Source organism: Plecotus auritus (assembly GCF_963455305.1).
Source record: "Plecotus auritus genome assembly, chromosome: 9".
Lineage (NCBI taxonomy): Eukaryota > Metazoa > Chordata > Mammalia > Chiroptera > Vespertilionidae > Plecotus > Plecotus auritus.
In genome coordinates, this window is record NC_137783.1 from 81,245,444 (window position 1) to 81,268,035 (window position 22,592).

At 43.7% G+C, this 22,592-nt stretch overlaps 1 protein-coding gene across 1 annotated transcript in view; it reads right to left on the reverse strand.

The window, feature by feature from the left end:
- SLC35F2 (solute carrier family 35 member F2) overlaps positions 1-21,454 on the reverse strand; it is a 48,238-nt gene extending 26,784 nt beyond the window's left edge. The window contains exon 1 of the mRNA XM_080687025.1: positions 21,148-21,454. Within this exon, the coding sequence (XP_080543151.1) occupies positions 21,148-21,269 (122 nt within the window). The 5' untranslated portion in view covers positions 21,270-21,454. The remainder of the gene's footprint in view (positions 1-21,147) is intronic.
- Positions 21,455-22,592: the final 1,138 nt, after the last annotated feature.

Consider the following 22,592-nt stretch of genomic DNA (forward strand, 5'->3'; position numbering starts at 1 on the left):
ATTGCACCTTGTCAGCTAGAGGCAGGATTCAGTAGCAGACTTCTACAGAGCATAGCTTCTTTGGGGAGATTTTTAAATGCATTACATCTGCCACCTGTAAATACTGGGTACAGAATAACTTCCAGCACTTCTATAAAAATACTAGTACAAGCCTGACAATAAATATTCATTTAGAGAAAAATCCTCATATTTAGCACATAGATTACCTCGTGTCTATTACTGGAGCATTTTAAATCATATTAGAAGCAAGCTGGAAACCTCGAAAGCAAATAGTAGCTTTTCTTCACATAGTGAGTAGCAGCCTGGCTGACCTTTATATTCTTTCCACATCTACATTTCAATGGTTCAAAAATTTAGCCATCAGTGTATCGCCTAATTCTAATGAGCATAAGTAGCTAGCTAGCAGTTTTGAAGAACACACATTCTGATGTATAGGGACATTTTCAAAACTCAAAGTGGCCAAGAAAGCCAAATTTCAAACTATAGAAAATGTAGTTATGTGTAAATATTACCTTAAAAGGAAGGCATGTAAGGAAAGAAAATTTGTGTTTTCTTTTTTCCCACTGTGTTATATCTTATGCATAGTAGGTTCTCAGTAAATGTTTATTGAATTAATGAATAAATGCTGCAATTAATTATTGAGATGCCATAACGTTAAAATGCAAGATAGGGGACCCTTAGCAAGGACACCCTAAGATGTGAACTCAAGGCATTTATAGCAAAACGAATATGAGCTTGGGAGTTAGATATAAATGAGAGTCTAAATTTAAATTTGAAGCATGAGAGAAAAAATAAATAGGTGCAGGCAAGTGAAACAGGGGTTTGCATTACTTCTGTTTTGTTTTGTAAAAGGCGGGTGGAGATTGCACCCCAGATGTAGCCTTTGGGAAAGGAGTATTCCTTCCAAGCACAGTGGAAAGTGCATTAAACTTTGAACTGGAGTAACTTCATCTCTTATTAGTGTTAGGAAGTTGAATACATTAGTTAGCCTCTCAAAAACCCTGTTTTGTTTTGAAATGTATTTTATTAATTTTTTACAGAGAGAAAGGGAGAGGGATAGAGTTAGAAACATCGATGAGAGAGAAACATGGATCAGCTGCCTCCTGCACACCCCCTACTGAGGATGTGCCTGCAACCAAGGTACATGCCCTTGACCGGAATCGAACCTGGGACCCTTCAGTCCGCAGGCTGACGCTCTATCCACCAAGCCAAACGGCTAGGGCGTTTTGTTTTGTTTTAATGGGTTTAAGGGTTATTGATCTAAGCTATGTAAAATATCTACCACCTTAAGCACCCAACGAATCTTCCCTCCCTTCTTCTGGTTCACCCAGCCTTTAGGGAAGACCAGAGCTGTCCAATAGAACTTTCCGCGATGATGGGAATGTTCAATATGTGCACCAATACAGTAGCTTCTAGTTATGTAGCAATTAAGCACTTGAAATAGGGCTAATGGGAATAAAAATGTTAATTTTTAGTGTTTTCAATTTAAAGTAAAATAGTGGGCCCGGCTGGCGTGGCTCAGTGGTTGAGCGTCGACCTGTGAACCAGGAGGTCGTGGGTTCGCTTCCCAGTCAGGGCACATGCCAGGGTCACGGGCTCGATCCCCAGTAGGGGTTGTGCAGGAGGCAGCCGATTCATCCATGATTCTCTCTCATCATTGATCTCTCTCTCTCTCTCTCTCTCTCTCTCTCTCTCTCTCTCTCTCTCCCTTCCTCTCTGAAATCAATAAAAATATATTTTTTTTTAAAAAGTAAAATAGTGGTATGTGGCTACAGACGACTATCACATTGGACAACGTAGCCATGGATCAGTGTTGTGCCACAGAAGTTACTGCCGTGACAGAAACAGCTGAGAAGTGGCTATTGAACACTTGAAATGTGGCCAGTGTGAATGAGGAACTCAGTTTTTCACTCTGTGTCACTGTAATTCATTTTAATTTAAATAGCCACATGTGCCTGGAGCTAAAGGACTGAAGAGCATAGCTCTAGACCTGTGCTTCTCAAATCTTAATGTGTATGAGGATCTGTCTTCTGATTCAGTAGGCTGGCGGGAAGTCTGAGATTCTGCATTTCAGACAAGCTCTCGGGTGATGCCTCTGCTGCTGGTCCACAGGCCACACTTTGAGGAGCAAAGCTCTAAAGCTGTGCTTCCGACTCTGAGGTCTCGCAACTCCGGGCATCCATGAAACTAGTGACAGACATCCATGGACTGTTCAGGAGCTCATTTTGGACATTTCAAAAAGCTTAGCCGTACTTCTGACCATTGCTGGCAAGAATGCAAAGCGACACAGTCCTTATGGGGGAGGGGAAGTGCAATTTCTAAATTTTACTTCTAGGAATCTATTCTGTGGATACTTTGGCAAAAATATGAAAGGTGTATATACAGGCTACTCATTGATGCACTGTTCATAATAGTAAAAGACGAAAGAAAATCTAAAGGGTTACAGTAGGAAACTAGCTGAGTAAACACAAAGGGGTACTGTGCAGCAATAAAAAGCAAGGCAAATATTTCACACACCATATCAACTGACTGCCAGGATGTAATTTTTAAAAAAGAAAAAAAAGCAAATGTGGAGGAAAATGATATGAGATACTAAAATTTATTTGTCTTTGTTAATATTTTTAAATGGAAAGATAAAGATAAAAACTGTTTTTAAAGTTACCTATAGGTCAGGAAAGAGAGCAAAGTAAAAGCCATATATATCTAAATATACCACATCTCATAAATTTGTCTTCTGAGCCATGTAAATATTTTACATAATTATAAAACAAAAATTAATTTTTAAAAAAGCCACATGTAAAATGAAAAACAAATTATAAAATAAACTTAACGATATTTTAAGTTGGTAGTAAAACAAAATGGGAATTATTTCAAGTGATTTCAAGAAACTAATTTAGCAGAACATTCATACTAGAATACACCATAGGAATAGTAAGAAATGTAAAATGTCTTAAATTGTTTGGAGGTGATACCCAGGCTGGGTAGCTCAGTTGGTTAGAGCATCATCTTGATACCCCAAGGTTGTGGGTTTGATCCCCAGTCAGAGCACATACAAGAGTCAACCAATGAATGCATAAATAAGTGGAACAACAAATCAATGTTTCTCTGTCTCCTTTCCTCTCTCTAAAATACATAAATAACTCAATAATTTAATTTTTTGAATGTGGTATTATTATTTTAAGACTGTGTGTATATACTGTGGAACAAATCAAGAAAATATATTGATGTATTAATTTTTGGTACAGGGAAGAAAATGAATGTGTAAGATTAAAGAGGCTAAGTTAGCCCTAACCAGTTTGGCTCAGTGGATAGAATGTCGGCCTGTGGACTGAAGGGTCCCAGGTTCAATTCCGGTCAAGGGCATGTACCTTGGTTGCGGGCACATCCCCAGTAGGAGGTGTGCAGGAGACAGCTGATGGATGTTTCTCTCTCATTGAAGTTTCTAACTCTCTATTCCTCTCCCTTCCTCTCTGTAAAAAAGCAATAAAATATATATTTTTAAAAAGAGGCTAAGTTAAAAAAAAAAAACTATAATTCTGAACATTCGTGAAAGAATGAACTCATAATACATTTTATATATTTTTAAGTATATTTTCTATCTGTTCACTGTAAAGCCCCAAAATAATGACCCATCAATAATCATGAACACTCCTGTGCCTAGAAAATAGCAACTAAATAATACTTCCTACTGAAAAGAACTAGGCCTCCTTAGAGAATGATTGCAGACCTGGGCAAGAAAAGTACAAAATAAGCCTGGAACACCTTGTCACACCAAGTGGCAAGAAAGCTACCAAAGAGCAGTGGAGTCGTGACAAAAAGACATTCTGACATCAATAAGAACAATTGCAATGGATTGAAATACCTCCAATATGTTTAAATCCATGAGTTAATCACAATACTTAAAATTTTTAAAAAAACAAAACTCATTGGTCATCTTTGGAGGATGTTAGAACCAACAGATTATTTTGAAAGCTGGCAAATAAAGGGGGGGAAAAAGCAAACATTTATCCTGCCCTTCCTATTCAAATTACTTCTCAGGGTAATGAGTTAATGGGAGTAATGAGTTAATGATAGGGAGTTTGTCTTTATAGAAGTAATGTGGATAATAAATAAAAATGAAATGACAGAAATAGAATATCATTTTATAACCCCTAATAAAATAATGAATCTAGGCAATAAACCTCAATAGCTCCTCATATAACAAAAATAGAGACAAGCAAACACTAGTACCTTGTGATGGCAGTACACAATATTAATGCAATATTCTGGCAAAAAAAAATAGGACCATGGGATTTTTAAAAGATGTTCATGAACTAGGTCCATGAAAATATTCTGGGGAATCTATGAACTTGGATGGGGAAACAACCTATCTTGATTTTCAGTAACAATTAACTAAAATATAATATTCCCTTCAATTATAAATGGAAGCAACAAACTATACTAGTACTAGCAGTACCCATGAGTTTGCTACCAAAGAACTCACATTTTCCTATCATACAACAGCTGTTGTTGAAATTTCAAAATATCATTTCCATTCATAACTACTCCAAAATCATGGTAGTTAAAGACCCATTGTGAGATCTTGTTTAAGTGTGTGGTTTTTAGAAAAGAAGCACATATATTAACATATCACAAAGAGTTTTCAATAGTTTTAATAAATGGATGCAATTGGTTTCCATTATAAGCCTATGTATCTTATTTTATGCATTTAGACATATTATTCTGAGAAAGAAATACTGAAAACCCACCAGAAAGATACAATCAGCAAAACTCAGAATGTGGAAAAGTCTACATGACAAATGAACTATTTCTTCAAAAATAAACTACAAGAATAAGGGGAAGCCTACAGGAGAAAGAGATGTAGATATGACAACCTTTAAATGCATGGGCCTTGTGTGCATTTTGATTTTGTCAATGAAAGAAAATCCAAACCTATAGAAAAAAAAAAAAAACTTTATAAGAGTTTATTTGCACCAATAACTGAGGACATGCCCGGAAACAAGATCTCAACAGATTGAGAAAATGTTCCCGAGAACGGCAATATGGCAGTTACTTACTTTTATACATTTAGAGTCAAAGGAGAGAAGCTAAGTTACATGAAATCCACTGGTGGTAGATTAAAGAGATGGGAGAAAGCAAAACGGGGAGAACTCTAAAATTGGATAAAAAGTAAAATGGAGAGATACAAACTTCTTTTACATTGGTGAGCATGGAATAGTTAACATTTAACATTTACAGTAAATAGAGATGCTATTCAGGCAACAAGATAACAACAAGAAGTTTCAAACTAAGGAAACTGTAGGCCTGGGATGTGACTACCCACCATGGCCTGCCCACTTTACAATTTACGATCGGATCATCCTGTGAGTTACTTTCAGTCACTGACTTTGTCAGGCCTGCCATCTAGTCCCTTGAGCTTGTCAGGTCTGTTATGTGGCCCCTTTTTGGTTTTTTATTTATTTATTTTTCTGTAATCCTCACCTGAGGGTATTTTTTTCCATTGATTGTTAGAATAAAAGGGAGAGAGGAGAAGGTGGAGAGAGAGAGAGAGAGAGAGAGAAACATCAACATGAGAGACACATCAATTGGTTGCCTCCTGCAAAAGCCCCAACTACGTTCACAAACTGAATAAACTATCCAGAAAATTATGTGACAATTGGAGAAATTTGAACATGGACTAGATATATATGATATTAAGGAATTATTGTTCATATTTTGGTGGAATAATGGTACTATGGTTATTTTTAAGTCCTTATCTTTTAGAGATGAATACTGAAATAGTTATTTGTGAAATTATATGATGCCTGAGATTGACTTTAAGATAATTCAGAAGGGGTGAAAGGAAGAGGTATAAATGAAATAAGATGAGTTGATAATTATTGAAACTGGGTGACACTACATCCAATAGGTAATAGTTGCCAATTTTACTTGAACATTCCTATAATTAAAAGTTGGTTTTGAAGGAAAAAAACAAAAAAACAGAAATCCTACATTTACCCATGATAAGGCTGTACAGACAGACCAAAGCATCACCTATATATGCTTCCAGCTATAATTATACCAATCAAGTGTATTAACACTCACTTTCTCTTGCTAATCAGAAGCTTTAGTTAAGAGACAGAAAATAAATTATTAACAACTGCAATTTAAAAGAGTTTCAAAATTTTTCAAAATATATAATTCCTGGCAGAAAACTAATAAAAGGAGTTCATAATGGAATAAAACCCTGAGGGTTACTGATCTAGTAAAAATGTCTCACACTGTGTTCTACTTGGCATATGTTTCAGGCTCCCCAGGTAGGTTGTAGGCTCCTAAAAGGCAGAATCAATGTAAATTTTCATCTTTGTTTATCTGGCTTGAATTGCTGCAAAGGTAAAAAATGCCACCAGGAAAATAGGCTTTTCTGAAGCCTCTATTAGCCCATCTGCAGGAAGGGAACTACAAAAAGAAAGAGCTCTACAGGGTAGCCTGGAAATGTGTCAACCCAAATACCACCAGAAAGCATTCAACTTTAAAATGCAAAATAAGTTGCAACGCATATTGAAACAAAACAGAGTGATAGGGGTCTGTTCTGCTGGGCAATGTAAATTCTAGAAAAAGGAAACCTGCCCAGTTTCTCCAGCCCTGTACAGCAGCAGGAGTCCAGGGATCCATTAACAACTCAGTCTTACCTGCAACAACTCAGTTTTAACTGCTTGGAAGGCAGCTACCAAGCATAGAGGGGTGTCCTGATGGAGGTGGGAACATGTAATTTCTTTTCTTTTTCTTTTTTTTAATATATTTTATTGATTGTTTACAGAGAGGAAGGGAGAGGGAGAATTAGAAACATCCATGATGAGAGAGAAATATCCATCAGCTGCCTCCTGCACACCCCCTACTGGGGATGTGCCTGCAACCAAGGTACATGCCCTTGACCGGAATCGAACCCGGGACCTCTCAGTCCGCAGGCTGACACTCTATCCACTGAGCCACACCGGTCAGGGCGGAACATGTAATTTCTTTTGTCCTTGTTCTAGCTTCACCAAGCAACTTCAGATCTTGTATTGCCTAAGTAGATGTTTTCCTTGGAATGGCCTTTGTAGTCGTTCACAACTCTAAGACTTCTACCTAGAGATCAGAATGTGTGGGAATTCTCCTTCCCTGCTTAGTGGAAATAGTGCAAACTGGCAGGCAACTTCAGCAACCCACAGTGAGCCTTATTACCATCATCTTAATGGTACCCAGTTCAAGTCAGCAAATATCTTCTAGTGCCTAGTCGATTCCTGACACTGTGTCAGGCTCTGGGAATACAGAGAAATACAGAGCCCCTGCTCTCATGGAATTCACAATACAGAAGTGAAGAAAAACAGTAAAGAAACAATTAGGATGGGGCCTAATCTAATCTGAGATTTCATGGAAGGCTTTACTCATGAGGTGATACTTCATCTGAGACTTGAAGAATAGAGACAAGTTGTTCAGGTCAAGAGAAAGGGAACAGGAATGCCTGTCCCAGCAGGGGGACCAGTGTTGTGAATTCTCCAGCATGACTGAGCCTGGACATGCAACATCTTCAAAGGAATCAGCAGCTACCAAATCTCGTCCAACCTGTGGTACAACTGGAAAAGAGTTCAGCAATTACTGGTTGATTATTTCAAACACTGGCCACAGGTAAAAAGGTTGTGGGTTAGGTGAGATGAGAAAACATTTCTTGACATTTTATGAATTCTTGCTTACATTTTTATCAGTATCCAGGTGATCTCTGTGCTCTAAAGCTATTTTTTTATTGAAGCCATTTTTAGATTGTATCACTAAATGTAGTAGGCAGAATAATGGTTCTCCAAAAAATGTCCATGTCCTATGCCCTGGAACTTTACCTGGTGTGATATTGTGATCTAATAATATATATATATGCACTGAGTGGCCAGATTATTATGATCTCTGAACACATAATAATCTGGCCACTCATTGTATATCCTATATAATAAAAGGCTAATATGCAAATTGTCCCCTCAACCAGGAGTTCAACCAGCAGGCAGGCTGGCCAACCACCCATGTTCCCTCCCCCTGGCCAGGGTGGCTGGACCACACCCATGCACTAATTCATGCACCAGGCCTCTAGTACATATATACACACTGAGTGGCCAGATTATTATGCGTTCAGAGATCATAATAATCTGGCCACTCAGTATCTACACTAATAAAAGAGAAACATGCAAATTGACCATACCTCTGCTACGCCCACAAGCCAATCAGAAGCAAGTATGCAAATTAACCCAACCAAGATGGCGGCGGCCATGGATCTGGAGCAAGCAGGAGGCTTGGGTTGCCCTGGCGATGGAGGAAGCGAAGCTTCCCGCCCACCCTGGCCGGCCCTGGCCTCCGCTCAAGGCCACAAAGTTTCAATTATAGAAGATAAATAAATCCCAGAAACTTGCTTCCAGCCGGCCCTGGCCTCCACTCCAGGAGGTGCTGAAAAAAAGAAGAAAAAAAGAAAAAAAGAAAAAAAGGAAGGGCTGGGAGCTTGGGTCACTGGGGGATGATCATGCCAGGATGGGATGGCAGTTGTGGGTGATCAGGCTGGTGGGGGCAGGGCTGGTGGGGGTAAGCAGACCAGCAGGGGGGCCAGTTGGGGGTGAGCAGGCCGTCAGTGGGGGTCAGTTGGAGGTGATCAGGACAGCGGGGGGGGCAGTTTGGAGTAAGCAGGCCACCAGGGGGGCAGTTGGGGGTGAGCAGGCCAGTGGGGAGGGGAGGTGGGGGTGAGCAGCCCAGCATGGGGGGCAGTTGGGGGTAAGCAGGCCGGTGGTGGGGGGCAGTTGGGGGCGAGCAGGCCGGCAGGCAGAGTGGTTAGGGGCAATCAGGCAGGCAGGCAGGTGAGCAGCTGGAGCCAGCAGTCCCGGATTGTGAGAGGGATGTCCAACTGCCAGTTTAGGCCCGATCCCTGTAAACTGGCAGTAGGACATCCTTCTAGGGATCCCAGATTGGAGAGGGTGCAGGCCGGGCTGAGGAACACCCCCCCCCCCCCGTGCAGGAATTTCGTGCACCGGGCCACTAGTACACACACACACACACACACACACACACACACACACACACACATTGGTCTTGACTCTTGAATGATCAGACATACAAGATGACAACTTGGCACTTGAAACTGGTGTCTAAAAGGGTGGTTGGGGGAGTAGCAGGGTAATCTGTGGGACTGAGCCCTCACCCTTTGGGGGCTGTGCTAACTCCAGGTAATTAGTGTCATAAATGAATCATAAGATATCCAGTTTGTGTCTGGAGAGTTGCAGAATTAGTTGATGTGAGGGGAAAAACACCACACATTTGTTGTCAGAAGTATTGAGCATAGGAAAACAGTTTTTTCCTTTTACATGGCAAAAGGGGCTTTGCAGATGTGATTATGGTTAAGTACTTTGAGATGGGGAGATTATCCTGGATTATCCAGGTAAACCCAATCTAAACACGAGTCATTAAAAGAAGAACCTTTCCAAACTGTCGTCAGAAGATGTTACCACAGAAAAAGAGAGAGATTACAGGCTTTGAAGGTGGAGGAAGAAACCATGAGCCAAGAAATGCAGGTAGACGCTGGAAACTGGACAAGCAAGGAAATCCAATCCACCCACAGTCTCCAGAAAAGAACACAACCCTGCTGACACCTTCATTTTAGCCCAGTGAGACCTTGTCAGATCTCTGCCCTACAGAACCGTAAAATAATAAACCGGTGTTGTTTTAAGCTTCTACACTTTTGTTAGTTTGTTATGACAGCAATAGAAACTAATAAACTTATTATGCTTATGATACTTTAAAGCAATATTTGAATCATAAAGCTATAACTATTTACATTCATCTAAATGAATTTCCTTAATAATGAGATAATCGTATCAAATGAGCAGAATCTATTAAAATTACTGAAGACAAAGCTAATCAGGAGCCTTTCTGGATTAAAACAGTTTCTTCACTTCCCAAGGAGGAAAATAAAACCATGCATCAAGCCACAAATGATAGAGCTAATTTTAGGTAAACCAAAAGAAGTGAAAATTATGTGTGTTTTTTTCTTATATACTATGTCCTGCATGACTCTTAAATAGTCAAAAATAAAGGGGAAACATTAATACTCGCCCTTTATACAATAAAATAGAGGCAAGGTCCAGTCACGGATCTAAGCTCTTGGATATTTTTGTGTCCCTTTCCTTATATACATATCCCATACAATATCTAGTACTGTTATTATTATTTTTATTATTACTATACTACTCCTATTATTAGTTACTATCATTATGAATAGTAATATCTACACTTATTTCATAGTCCTAATCTATTCAATCCTCCCAACCACTCTATGATGTAGGTACTATGATTATTGCTGTTTATAGATAAAGAAACTTGAGGCACAGAGATGTTAGACAACTTGTCCAATATCACACAGGTAGCAAATAATAGAACCTGGAGAGCAAATCAAGCAGTGCGGTTCATACGTACACTGCTTGTACCCATTAGGGACTCGGAACACCTTATTATCCTAACAAAAGTGAGGTGGTTTAATAAAAACAGCTGTGTCAGGTGCCATATTAAATGCTTACACACAGGGTGGGGCAAAAGTAGGTTTACAGTTGGTCATATGGAAAAGAATGTAATAATTAATAAATAATAATACAAGAATTAACTTCCATACTCACAACTGTAAACCTACTTTTCCCCCAACTTGTATGTTATTTCATTTAAATCTCACAAAAATTCTGTGAAACAGAGATTATGAGTATAACTACCAGTGAGAAACTGAGTTTCAGTTGTTTGGAGAAGTTAAATTACTTGCCTAAGGTCAGAAAATTAGTAAGTATATTTTCCCATTCTACACATTGCCTCCCTAGTAACAATCTATACTAATAAAAACCTAGGTGGCCCTCATGCCCTCGCGCCCTCATGTCATCACAAGATGGCTGCCCCACGTCATCACAAGATGGCCACCACAAGATGGCCACCCCCACATCATCACAAGATGGCTGCTCCACACCATCACAAGATGGCCACCCCATGTCATCATAAGATGGCTGCCACAAGATGTCCACCACAAGATGGCTGTCACAAGATGGCTGCCACAAGATGGCCAGCAGGGGAGGGCAGTTGTGGGCAATCAGGCCGGCAGGGGAGGGCAGTTGGGGGTGATCAGGCTGGCAGGGGAACAGTTAGGCATCAATCAGGCCAGCAGGGGAGCTGTTAGGGGGCAATCAGGACGGCAGGCAGGTGAGTGGTTAGGAGCTAGCAGTCCCGGATTATGAGAGGGATGTCCAACTGCCGGCCATCCCCCACGGGGTCCCAGATTGGAGATAGTGCAAGCTGGGCTGAGGGACACCCCCTCCAGTGCACGAATTTCATGCACCAGGCCTCTAGTGTATATATAAAACATTGAGGGTTATGATACCATGCAGGGAGATCAATTGATACAAATTATCCTGCATCTCTAACAATGGGCATTGATTACCACAACCCATTTGGTTATATGTTCTACAGTTTAATAAGGAGTATTCTAATGAAATTAAGAGAGAGGACATAAAATCTACTTATGACATTCTCTCTGTCCTCTGATTTTTTTTTAATATATTTTTATTGATTTCAGAGAGGAAGGGAGAGGGAGATACAGATAGAAACATCAATAATGAGAGAGAATCATTGATCGGCTGCCTCCTGCACTCTCCCTACTGGGGATCGAGCTGGCAACACAGGCATATGCCCTTGATCAGAATCGAACCCAGGACCCTTAAGTCCACAGGCCGACACTCTCTATCCACTAAGCCAAACCGGCTAAGGCTGTTCTCTGATTTTTTGATTGACTGAAATGAGAAAGAGTGAAACATTTCCAAATCCCTATTCTTCTTGGATACTTGTCAGAGGAACTGAGTCCTACAGTTTGGATGGGGGAGGGTCTACATTAAACAGTGGGCCATACAAGGAGGACAGTAGGCCATACAAGGAGGATGGTAGGCCATACAAGGTGGATTTATCCTCTACCTCCAGGATCCTCCCTCACTCTGACCCCGACTCTTCTGTGAAAATTCTAAGAGCGGCACCAATGTAAACACACTCCAAAAGCCAGGACCAGGGGCTAGAGAAGGGCTGCCGAGGTGGGTGTACGAGTGGGAAGGGCAGATAGATAGGGAAGGATGGAATTAGTATTGGGCAATAGTGCACTGATGTTGCAAGGGTCTTGATGATGAGAGTTTAGAACCCTGCGACAGACACCCAACCCGCTCTCTACCCACTCCAGCCTGGCACAGGCACCCAAGAGAACAGAGTAGCCCTGTTCCCAACAGGCAGCGAGAAGCCATGCCTGTAAAATGTTAAATTCCTGATATGGTCTGCCCATTGAGGCGGAATAGGAAGTTTCGAAGAACTACTTTTACAACTACTGTGAAATCTAAATGAACCTCCTTGTGGATTAGCAAAACAAAAATACAGTTCTAGAACTTGAGGGCTTTGTTTGTTTGCTTTTTGTTTTGTGTGGTTTAAACTGTAAAAAGTAATCCTCTGATGAAGATAATCAACCTGTCTGCAGTCAGAGAATGAAATAACAGCACAGACGGAGAAGCTGGTGCGGCTGGGCTCCGGCTCCCACTGCTGCTCTGCTCTCTGTGGCCTGGCACTAGAGCCCTCCCTGAATTCTGTAAAATTATAAATCTTCTTTTTTTTACCTCTGCCAGTGGTGCAAAGAATTTCTCTGCCTACAACCAAACTACTATGCCAAGCAGGTCAAACTCAGCCCACAACGAATATTTTTGCAGTCCAGCCAATATAACAGTAGGTAAAAAACGTTTTAATAAAAATTTCATAACTTAATTTTTACAATATCCTGTTATACATAACTAGAGGCCCAGTGCACAAAATTTGTACACGGTGGGGGGGGGGGGGGTGGTGTTGTCCCTCAGCCCAGCCTGCACCCTTTCCAATCTGGGACCCCTCAAGGGATGTCCGACTGCCTGTTTAGGCCTGATCCAGGTAGGATTGGGCCTAAACAGGCAGTCGGACATCCCTCTCACAATCCAGGACTGCTGGCTCCCAACCACTTGCCTGCCTGCTTTCCTGATTGCCCCTAACCACTTCTGCCTGCCAGCCTGATCACCCCCTAACTGCTCCCCTGCCAGCCTGATTGCCCCTAACTGCCCTCCCCTGCAGGCCTGGTCACCCCTAACTGCCCTCCCCTGCAGGCCTGGTCCCCCCCAACTGCCCTCCCCTGCAGGCCTGTTCCCCCCAACTGCTCTCCCCTGCAGGCCTGGGTCCCCCCCCCCCAACTGCCCTTCCCTGCAGGCCCGGTCGGCCCCAACTTCCTTCCTCTGCCGGCCAGGTCACCCATAATTGCCCTCCCCTGCAGGCTTGATCGCCCCCAACTGCCCTTCTTTGCAGGCCTGGTCCCTCCCAACTGCCCTCCCCTGCTGGCCATCTTGTGACGGCCATCTTGTATCCACATGGGGGCAGTCATCTTTGACCACATGGGGGCAGCCATCTTGTGTGTTGGAGTGATGGTAAATTTGCATATTACTCTTTTATTAGATAGGATTACTAATAACAAACTACAACATTCACTAATGACTGATTACTATAATCATGTTGCATTCATTTCCCGTACTTGCCTTACACACAGGGGCACCATTTCTTTCCACTAATGCTACCAGCGAATATTTTAGCAGCCGATTGCCACGTCATTAGTCTTGGGCTGACCTATTTGGTTTGCGCAATAGAAAATATTTCACTTTCAGAGAACAAGAAAAATAGGTTTATTTGCCTTACGCTTATTAATTTATGCAGTTATTCAGTGTCTGGTAAGTTAATGTTCAAGAAAAAAATACGAATTTTTATTAAAATGTTCTATTATTTTATGTTAGTGATGACTCATTTATTTCACCCCTTTGTATTCAGCATGTCTCAATCGAAATAAAACTATGTTTCTATGAAAATTGAAGCTTTTGTTTTTTTGCGGCCCACATAAACTTAGACCCGTGGTAGGCAAACTGCAGATTGCGAGCCACATGCGGCTCTTTGGCCCCTTGAGTGTGCCTATTCCACAAAATACCACGGCTTGGGCGAGTCTATTTTGAAGAAGTGGCGTTCGAAGAAGTTTAAGTTTAAAAAATTTGGCTCTCAAAAGAAATTTCAGTCGTTGTACTGTTGATATTTGGCTCTGTTGACTAAAGAGTTTGCCAACCACTGACTTAGACCCTGTTTATTTGGCCCATGTTAGCCTTTGAGTTTGACATGCTGCAGAAAATTATTGTAAAGATTACATGAGTCAGTCCACCCTGAGGTCCTCAAATAGTGGTTTCCTCTAGGACCTAGAGTCTAGTACACTAATTAAGCTGTACTGAAGAAAGATTGGCTTATTACCATTTTTATCTCTGGCTTGATACCAGAGATAGTGAAAAGCTTAGGAAATGTTCTTCTAAACACTTCTGGGCAAGCTTATCCCAGTACTGCTTTTAGGAAGTTCTAAATCACAGCAAAACACTAGCCTCCAGCTCTCGGTAAGGATTTGATCCTTAAATGCTCTGGTTTCCAAGGAATGACTAGAAAGAAGTTTCAGACTTACCTGTGGTTTTTCATGGAATCTATCTCTGCATCATTAACATAAATAACCAGCCGTTTGTGGAGTGTCACTTTATCTAAGGACTCATTAACATGGACTCCTGTAACCATCCATAAAAAAAAAGTCCCCAGCCCTAACCAGTTTGGCTCAGTGGATAGAGCGTCGGCCTGCGGACTCAAGGGTCCCAGGTTCGATTCCGGTCAAGGGCATGTACCTTGGTTGCGGGCACATCCCCAGTGGGGGGTGTGCAGGAGGCAGCTGGTCGATGTTTCTCTCTCATCTATGTTTCTAACTCTCTATCCTTCTCCCTTCCTCTCTGTAAAAAAAATCAATAAAATATATTAAAAAAAAAAAAAGTCCCCAAATCTGTGGACTAAAAGTTGCTATAGTTTATTAAAATGAAAACCATTTAAATATTTATACAGGGGCTTTTTATATTTTCAGTACAAGCAATTCTAAGGAACTGGGTTAGCTGATGTTTACAGTGTTAACAGGTTAAAAGTCATAATTTAGAAAGAATGCAGACTTCCAGAGATATGCTTGGTAACAGAAAACATCATGAGTAACAACTGTCAGAAAAAAATAATTCACTTCAATGCTCCCTAAGCATATTACTGCCACTCAGCAGAATAAATTTCATAATGATGAAACTGAATCATGAAGAAAAGGTGATATGTTGTTTATTAAAAGGCAAGTAGTCCCATATATTTGTTTTAAATGCACCATGAAGACTTTTAAATAATGTTTTATTTTTTTCTTGGTAAAATCTCCAGTATTAGTTGCAAATGGACCCACTAAATAAGTCAATAGGTTGCACTACACTATAAAGTTGTTTGATGCAAACCAATTAAATGTTGAAGAACTGCTACCCAAAATTATGAATAAATTAATGCCAGTATAACACTCCCCCCTTACCCCTCCATCCCCCAACACCTCCCCTCTGCATTGACAATTAAAAATCTCTCCAGACATTCAGATGTCTCTTTAGGGGACAAAAGTCACCCCTGGTTGAGAACCACTGATCTAACCTATTGTTTCTAACTTACTGCTGCAGACAATTCTGTGCTTCCATGATATTCCAATGATGGACACCCAGGTAGTTCTCAGGTCCCAGCCTCCACGAACAACACTGGGATGAGCATTCTCATAGCCGTCCCCTCATGTACCGGGAAGAACCAATGCTGAGGCCTGGTTCTGAGTCCTTCTAGGTAACTTTAAGTAGAAGGGAAGGGTGAATCCCAGGATGGAGGATCCTTGGGTGCCACAGAACCCCTGTCGATTGCTATTGTCCAGTGCCTCTTCATCAGGCTATTCTATGACCATGGGTTTGCCCTCAGCTGCTCTGGAAGAGGACAGAGGAGGCATTCGCTCTAGGTTTTAGCTCATTAGCCCTAGGAGCTTGGATTCCTGGCTGGACAGAGATGAACCTTTTTATTAGCTTCTCAATACAGCAAGGAGTTGTTAAAGGGACAGTCAGTAACTGTCCCCATGGAATACAGGTAAGGGCGGACTTTAAACGCTTTTTTTCTACGTGCCCTGGCTGTTTTCTGCCCCAAAATATAGTCCTCTCCCCTTTACTAGACAGCCTTTGGGTTATTCCTGCTTATCTCTGCTCCTTTCTTATGGCTGATTTGGAAGAAGATGAGATGGCTACCAGTGCTTATTCATTCCCCATCTCTACAGCACTTCAAGAATTTTCTGGAGTTCACCTTCCCCTCCAATCCTTATTGTCACCACTTCAGTTTGGGCTTTACGATCTCTCATTGGACTTGTCATGCCTTCCATGCGTGCCCCTAAATCATCTCACTACACAGGAATCAGAGTGATGCCAAATAAAAGTAAAGCGTTCCACAGCTGCCATCAAATGAGAATTCACCTTGTAGTGGGCATTCTACTCATATTTCATCAATCCTTAGACAATCTTATGAAAATAGTTTTCTTAGTCCCTTGGACAGCATATAAGTAACTTGCCCTAGGGCACATGGCTGCCGAGAGGCAGTGCTGAGATCGCTCATTTGATTCTGAAGACCAGGCCCACTTTACTATTTCAGAAATCTCTCTGCATCTTGTTCAGGCTGAAATATTTCAGCTTCCATCACTTGCACCAGTGGTTTGCAAACTGGGGGAGTTCTTTGGGTTCTATGGAGGTTCCTCAGGGTTCATTATGGGGGCAAGTTGGGAAGTAGCTGCCGGTGGGTTTCTGGTGGCTTTGGGCACTCACTGGGTCTGTTCCTCTGCCCATTTTATAGTTGGACTTTCATGCAAGAATTTTTTAATTGATTTTAGAGATTAGAGAGGGCAAGGCCCTTTGCTAGACAATAACAAGGAGTGCCCGCGCAGATTCACCGACTACTATAAGGAGTGCCCGCGCAGATTCATTCCTCCTCAAGCCCACACCCCCTCACCCCAAGCTCCTTGCAGTCCCTTGAGAAAAACTCTGTAGCACCTCCAAGCCTGGAGTGCCCTTCCTCACCTAGTCCACCTGGAAAACTCTTTTTTGTGCTTCAAAATCCTGATCACCTTCTCTGTTGAGCTCCCCAACCTTACCTCTCTGCTTTTGTTTGTGCTATCTGTATTTTGTGCTCACCTCTAAAGCACCTATCATAACTTCTTACCATAATTTGAGTATGAGCTTTTGGGAACAGGAACCAAATCCTATTCATCTCTGTAGCCCAGAGATTAGTCTAGAACCTAGAGCATAATAGATACTCAAGGTTTGGTGAATGAAAAAAATGAAGGAATGAATGAATAAATGAATGAATGAACACATGTCCAGTACTGTGCTACAAAAAGAATAGGATAAAATTTATGACCTCAAAAAGCTTACCATTTATTCAATGGGAAAGGATAAATATATCAAATAATAATTAAAGATTTTTGCTAAAAATATAAATTTGATAGTCATTATAAGAAATATACATTTTTTATGTACAAATTGGAACAAGGTATTAGAATGTAAACTGCTAGATGGCATACAATTAAATAAATTTTTAGGTACTCCTAGAAACCCATATCCTCCTACTAGAGTATTTGTCATTTGAGTTCATAACATTAAATAACAAAAGGCAAAATTATAGGTATAGTCCACTTGGAAACTTATAACTGTTCTTATTACGAACTAGAGGCCCGGTGCACAGATTTGTGCACCAGTGGGGTCCCTCAGCCTGGCCTGTGGGGATCGGGCTGAAACCAGCTCTCCGACAGCCCCAAGGGGTCCCGGATTACGAGAGGGCACAGGCCAGGCCAAGGGACCCCACTGCTGCATGATCGAGGCCAGGGAGGGACCGCGGGAGGGCTCCAGAGCATGTCCGACTTGTCTGGCCCAGTCCTGATCGGGGCAACCAGGGCCATCTTGCCTAGTCCCAATTGGGTCTGATCAAGGCCGATCAGGGCCAACCAGCCAGGGAGGGACCACGGCCGGCCAGGGAGGGATGCAGAAGGGCTCCAAGGTGTGTCTGGCCATTCTCGCCCAATCCTGATCATCTGGACCCCAGCAGCAAGCTAACCTACAGGTCAGAGCATCTGCCCCCTGGTGTTCAGTGCACATCACAGTGACTGGTCGAACAGTCAGAACTTAGCTTATTAGGCTTTTATTATATGGGATGCCTAGCACATAGTAATTACTCATAAACATTTACTGAATGAGTGATCTGATATTCTTTTGTTTGTTTGTTAATTCTCACCCGAGGATATTTTTCCCATTGATTTTTAGAGAGAGTACGAGGGAGGGAGGGAGAGGTAGAAAGAGAAAAAAAGAACACATCAATTGGTTGTCTACTGCACACAGGGGTGGGGGATTAAACCTGAAACCCAGGTATGTGTCCTTGACTGGGAGTTGAACCCATGACCCTTCTGTGCACAGGCCAACACTCTAACCCAGCCGTGGGCAAACTACAGCCCGCGGGCCGGATCCGGCCCATTCGGCTGTTCTATCGGGCCTGCAGAGCCGAAAGAGCGGAGGGTTCTCTTGCTCTCCCCTCCGCTCCTTTACTTTGAATTTATATTAGTTCACACAAACACTCCATCCATGCTTTTGTTCCGGCCCTCCGGTCCAGTTTAAGAACCCATTGTGACCCTCGAGTCAAAAAGTTTGCCCACCCCTGCTCTAACCACTTAGAAACACTGGCCAGGGCAGTAATCTGATATTCTTTTTTTTTATTATTGATTTTGGAGAGAGAGAGAAACATCAGAATCGAACCAGCAACCTACTGGTGCATGGAACAATGCTCAACTGAGCTACACCAGCCAGGCCTGATATTCTTAATCATAGAGAAAAGTTTCTGTAATGCTAGTAAGGCAGGTATATCAGTAGGTGTGGTTACCTAAAATACATACCTTCCATAATGAAAACAGAACCAGCTCTAGGCCCCAAACTTTTCCCCTATATTTAGGACTGTTTCCAAGCTATTCTTATCCCACTTTGGTGTAAGAGTAGAAAAGGGTTGTGTGGTCACAAACTATCCATCTATATCCTATCCATCTGATGATAACACATCTAACTCACCAACCCCTCTCTACCCTTCATGGACTCCTGGCCACTGTTAGTGATTCGTGCAGCTAAACTCAAATTTGGAAGGTAAGTATTAATACTGAGAGTTTAAAATATTGAGTATAAGGAGTGCTGGGTATCTGGTAAACTGCACTTTTCTGATTGCTGGCTAAGGCAAGGAGAAACGACAAACCAGAATCCAGTGTCTGGTTGACACAGGTAAGACTGAAACCCATAATGAACTGAAGAGCTCTGCCAACCGAAGAGCTTCTGCCCAAGACCCTCAGCACAAACAAAGGCCAATAGAGGGAACAGTGCAAGGTGTGTGGCAGAATGTCATCTATTCATTCACTTCTGTGCTAAGGCTTGTGGGAAATACTGAAATGAAAAAAGACTTGATCCTGCTGTTAAGGACTTTGCCCATCAGCTATCACATAAGGAAGAAAGTAAAGACCCACAAGGGAGATACAAAAACAGTGTGTTCAAAGGCAGAAGAAATCTCATATTTAGGAAGCTAGAAGGTACTTCTGACTGTAAAGCATACCAGGATTTTTTAAATATTAGAACATTAAGAGAAAAGATATTGCTAAACCTTGTTAGCAATGACAGCTGCCATATTGTGTGCCCCAATATCCAGGCTGCTGGCATCTCCTGCACCATCTTCCCATCACCGAGTATGGAGAGCTGGTGGTGAGTGATGAGTAGCAGCATGAGCAAGCTGTCTGCCCACTCCTGTGCAGTCAGCCACTTAATGCTCACAACATCCCCAGGGAAGGTACTGTTATTGTCTCCATTTCACAAAGACAACTGGGGCAGAGAAGTTGAGCAACTTGTTACTTGCCCAAAGTCTGGTAAGTGGCACAGACAGGATTTGAGTCCAGAATGAATCTGTGGCCTTCCTCATTCTAGTGCACTGCCTTCCAGCTGAGAACTTGTGGTTACATTTATCAGGACACATACAGCTGCCTGGTACTAGGTAATTTTTGGTCAACTTTCCCCTTGAAACACATCCATTATGGATCTAGTTTTGAAAATGGTATGACTTTCCGGGACGTAGTTTTCACGATCTTTAAAGAGAAATGCTCTTTGTACATGTGCTTCCAAAGCGAGCGCTGAAATTCTCTTCGTTAACCTGGCGGGCAGGGGGGGGGGGGGGGGGGGAGGCGGGGGACGCCAGTTCATGGGTCACGCCAGGGGGCAGGAGTGGTTGAGGCTGCAGTTAGGACTGGAGCTCGCAGGCACCATGCCTTGGAGTTCATCTCATGGCCTGAGGCAAATTGCTTATCCTTCTTTATTCTCTTTCTCCATCTGCACAGTGGGTATAATAGTGCCCTCTCCTGAAGTAGTGAGGATTAGTCGATATTATCCATTTAAATTGCTAAGCACAGTACTTGATACAGAGAATGCTCAATAATCATTGGCTTTCATTATTTAGATCCTGGGTTGTTTCTATTTCCAGATTCAAGCCCTCCAGTAGCCACAGAAATGCTTTCTCGGTCCCAGAGCCTCTATCAATCCCTCAGCACATTTCTGTTTCCCACAGTGACAGCAGAAGCAGGCTTCCCTGGCCCCAGCCCTGGAGGAGGCCGTGTCGCCTCGCTCAGGCCCGGGGAGGAGGCAGGCTCCAGACTAGTCCGGGCGGCACCACCACACTTAACCCCGATTTCTCACTTGGGTGCACTCCTGGCAGTGCAGGAGCAGGGCCCGTCAGACGGCTCGGCTCCAGCAGCGATGCGCGCGCCGGCGCCGGGAAGGGGAGCTCATCCACCTGCCATGCCGCAGGGTGGGCACCCCTCCTGCACAGCATCCCTGGGAACTTCGCCCCCTCCCGCTGGGAGGCCACCTGGGACCGACCTAGCAGTGCCAACAGGGCGAATTTCCCCCCAATCCTCTGAAATGCATTCCCGCGATTCCTAAGAAGGGACGAGGGAGGAGCACCAAGCGCTTCACAAAGCCAGGTGAAGCGCTGCATCCCTGCTGCACATGTGGAGTCGCCTGAACCAGCTCCAAAGTCCCCGCCGCCGCCCCTCACTGCCCGCCGGGCGCTCTGCCGCCTCCTGCGAGCCGGTCCCGGCCCCGCGGTCCCGCGCGCCCGTCCACTCACCAGGTGAAGAGTTTGCCCCGCAGCCTGTGCAGCAGACCAGCAACGGGGTCCGCGGATCCCTGCGCCTGCGGCTGCGGATGCGGCTGCGGGGCGCCGGGCCCCGCCGGCGGGGCTGCCTCCATCGGGGCGCCCGCGGTCTCCGCGCCCGGAACCCCTCCGATGCGCCCGGAACCCCCCGATGTGCCCGGAACCCCCCGATGTGCCCGAGCCCGGAAGACGGGAGGCGGCGCCTGTGAGGCCGGCGGGGCTCAGTTCTGCTCGGCCCCTGCGCCCGCGCTCCCGCTCACCGGGTCCTCCGGCTTCCCCCGCCGGCTCCTTCTGCGGCAAATCATTAACTGTCAAGCCCCGAGGGCCAGACGGGAATTCATTTGCAGATCACAGCCCGGCACGGGGGCGGCGGCGGAGAAAGGGCGCTTTTTTTCCGCCTTGGCAGTCGAGCCTCAGAGTTGGGTGACACCCAGTACGCAACTCAGGCTCCTACGGCCCCTAGTTTAAAACCAGCAAACGAGGCAACGTGGTTGTGCCGCGTGTCCTCACTTAGGAAGCAGTGGTTTAGCAACTGCCTGAACTTTGCAAACTGGAGAGAACCGGCTGGCCCCTCCCTGCACTTCCCAGCCTCCCTCCCTCTGACTAATTTAGAAAGCATATTTTCCATCTAAAACAACTGAAGGCGCTTTTACTTCTGTTTCTTTTTCTCAAAAAAAAAAAACATGGGTAAAGTCTTGAAAGGAACCCTGAAACGTGTCTTTGTGGTGTGTCTTCCTCACCCTGGGGTGTGTTCGGCTTGCCTTTCAGTATTCAAGTTGTCTGGGAGCTGCCAGCCCAGGGGACCGTGCCAGCCCAGGGGACCGTGCCAAGTGCTAACCCTGGCGCTCGGCCAGGATGCCCAGGCCTGGCCACGCCTTCCCTCCGAGGCTTCAGCGGACCCGGAGGGACGAGGAGCTGGACCCACGCGTTCCTGACTCCCATTGGCAGGACCTCAGGGGGGCACCTGCTGCTTCGAGAAAGGGGAGCAGGAAGACAAAAGAAAGGTATCGAGACCATGTTTCCTCCAACCGCTTCCTTCCTTGGGCCAGGTGGGAGGAGGAGGAAGTGAGAGAGGAGCGAAATAAATGTAAATTCAAACAGGTGGACGGTTCTGCGAGGAGATTCTAAGAAAGAAAATAGATTTTGAAAAATGAAATGCAACTTTAGGAGCCCCAAGTTTAGCAGCTACAGGAACCCCAAAGTCTAAGTGAAATTATTTTTTTCTGATTGTTGAAGTGAGATGGGGAAAAACTGAAAATGAAGAACATGGTCATCCATAGAAAATGACTGAATAATATGGTACAACTGTGGTAAGCAGTTAGACAGACAGGAGCAGAGCAAGGATCATGGGCCAGGTGCAGAAGGTCACCAGGTGGAAAGCCCCGGGTGCCTAGCAAAGGACAGTTGTAGGGTGGGAC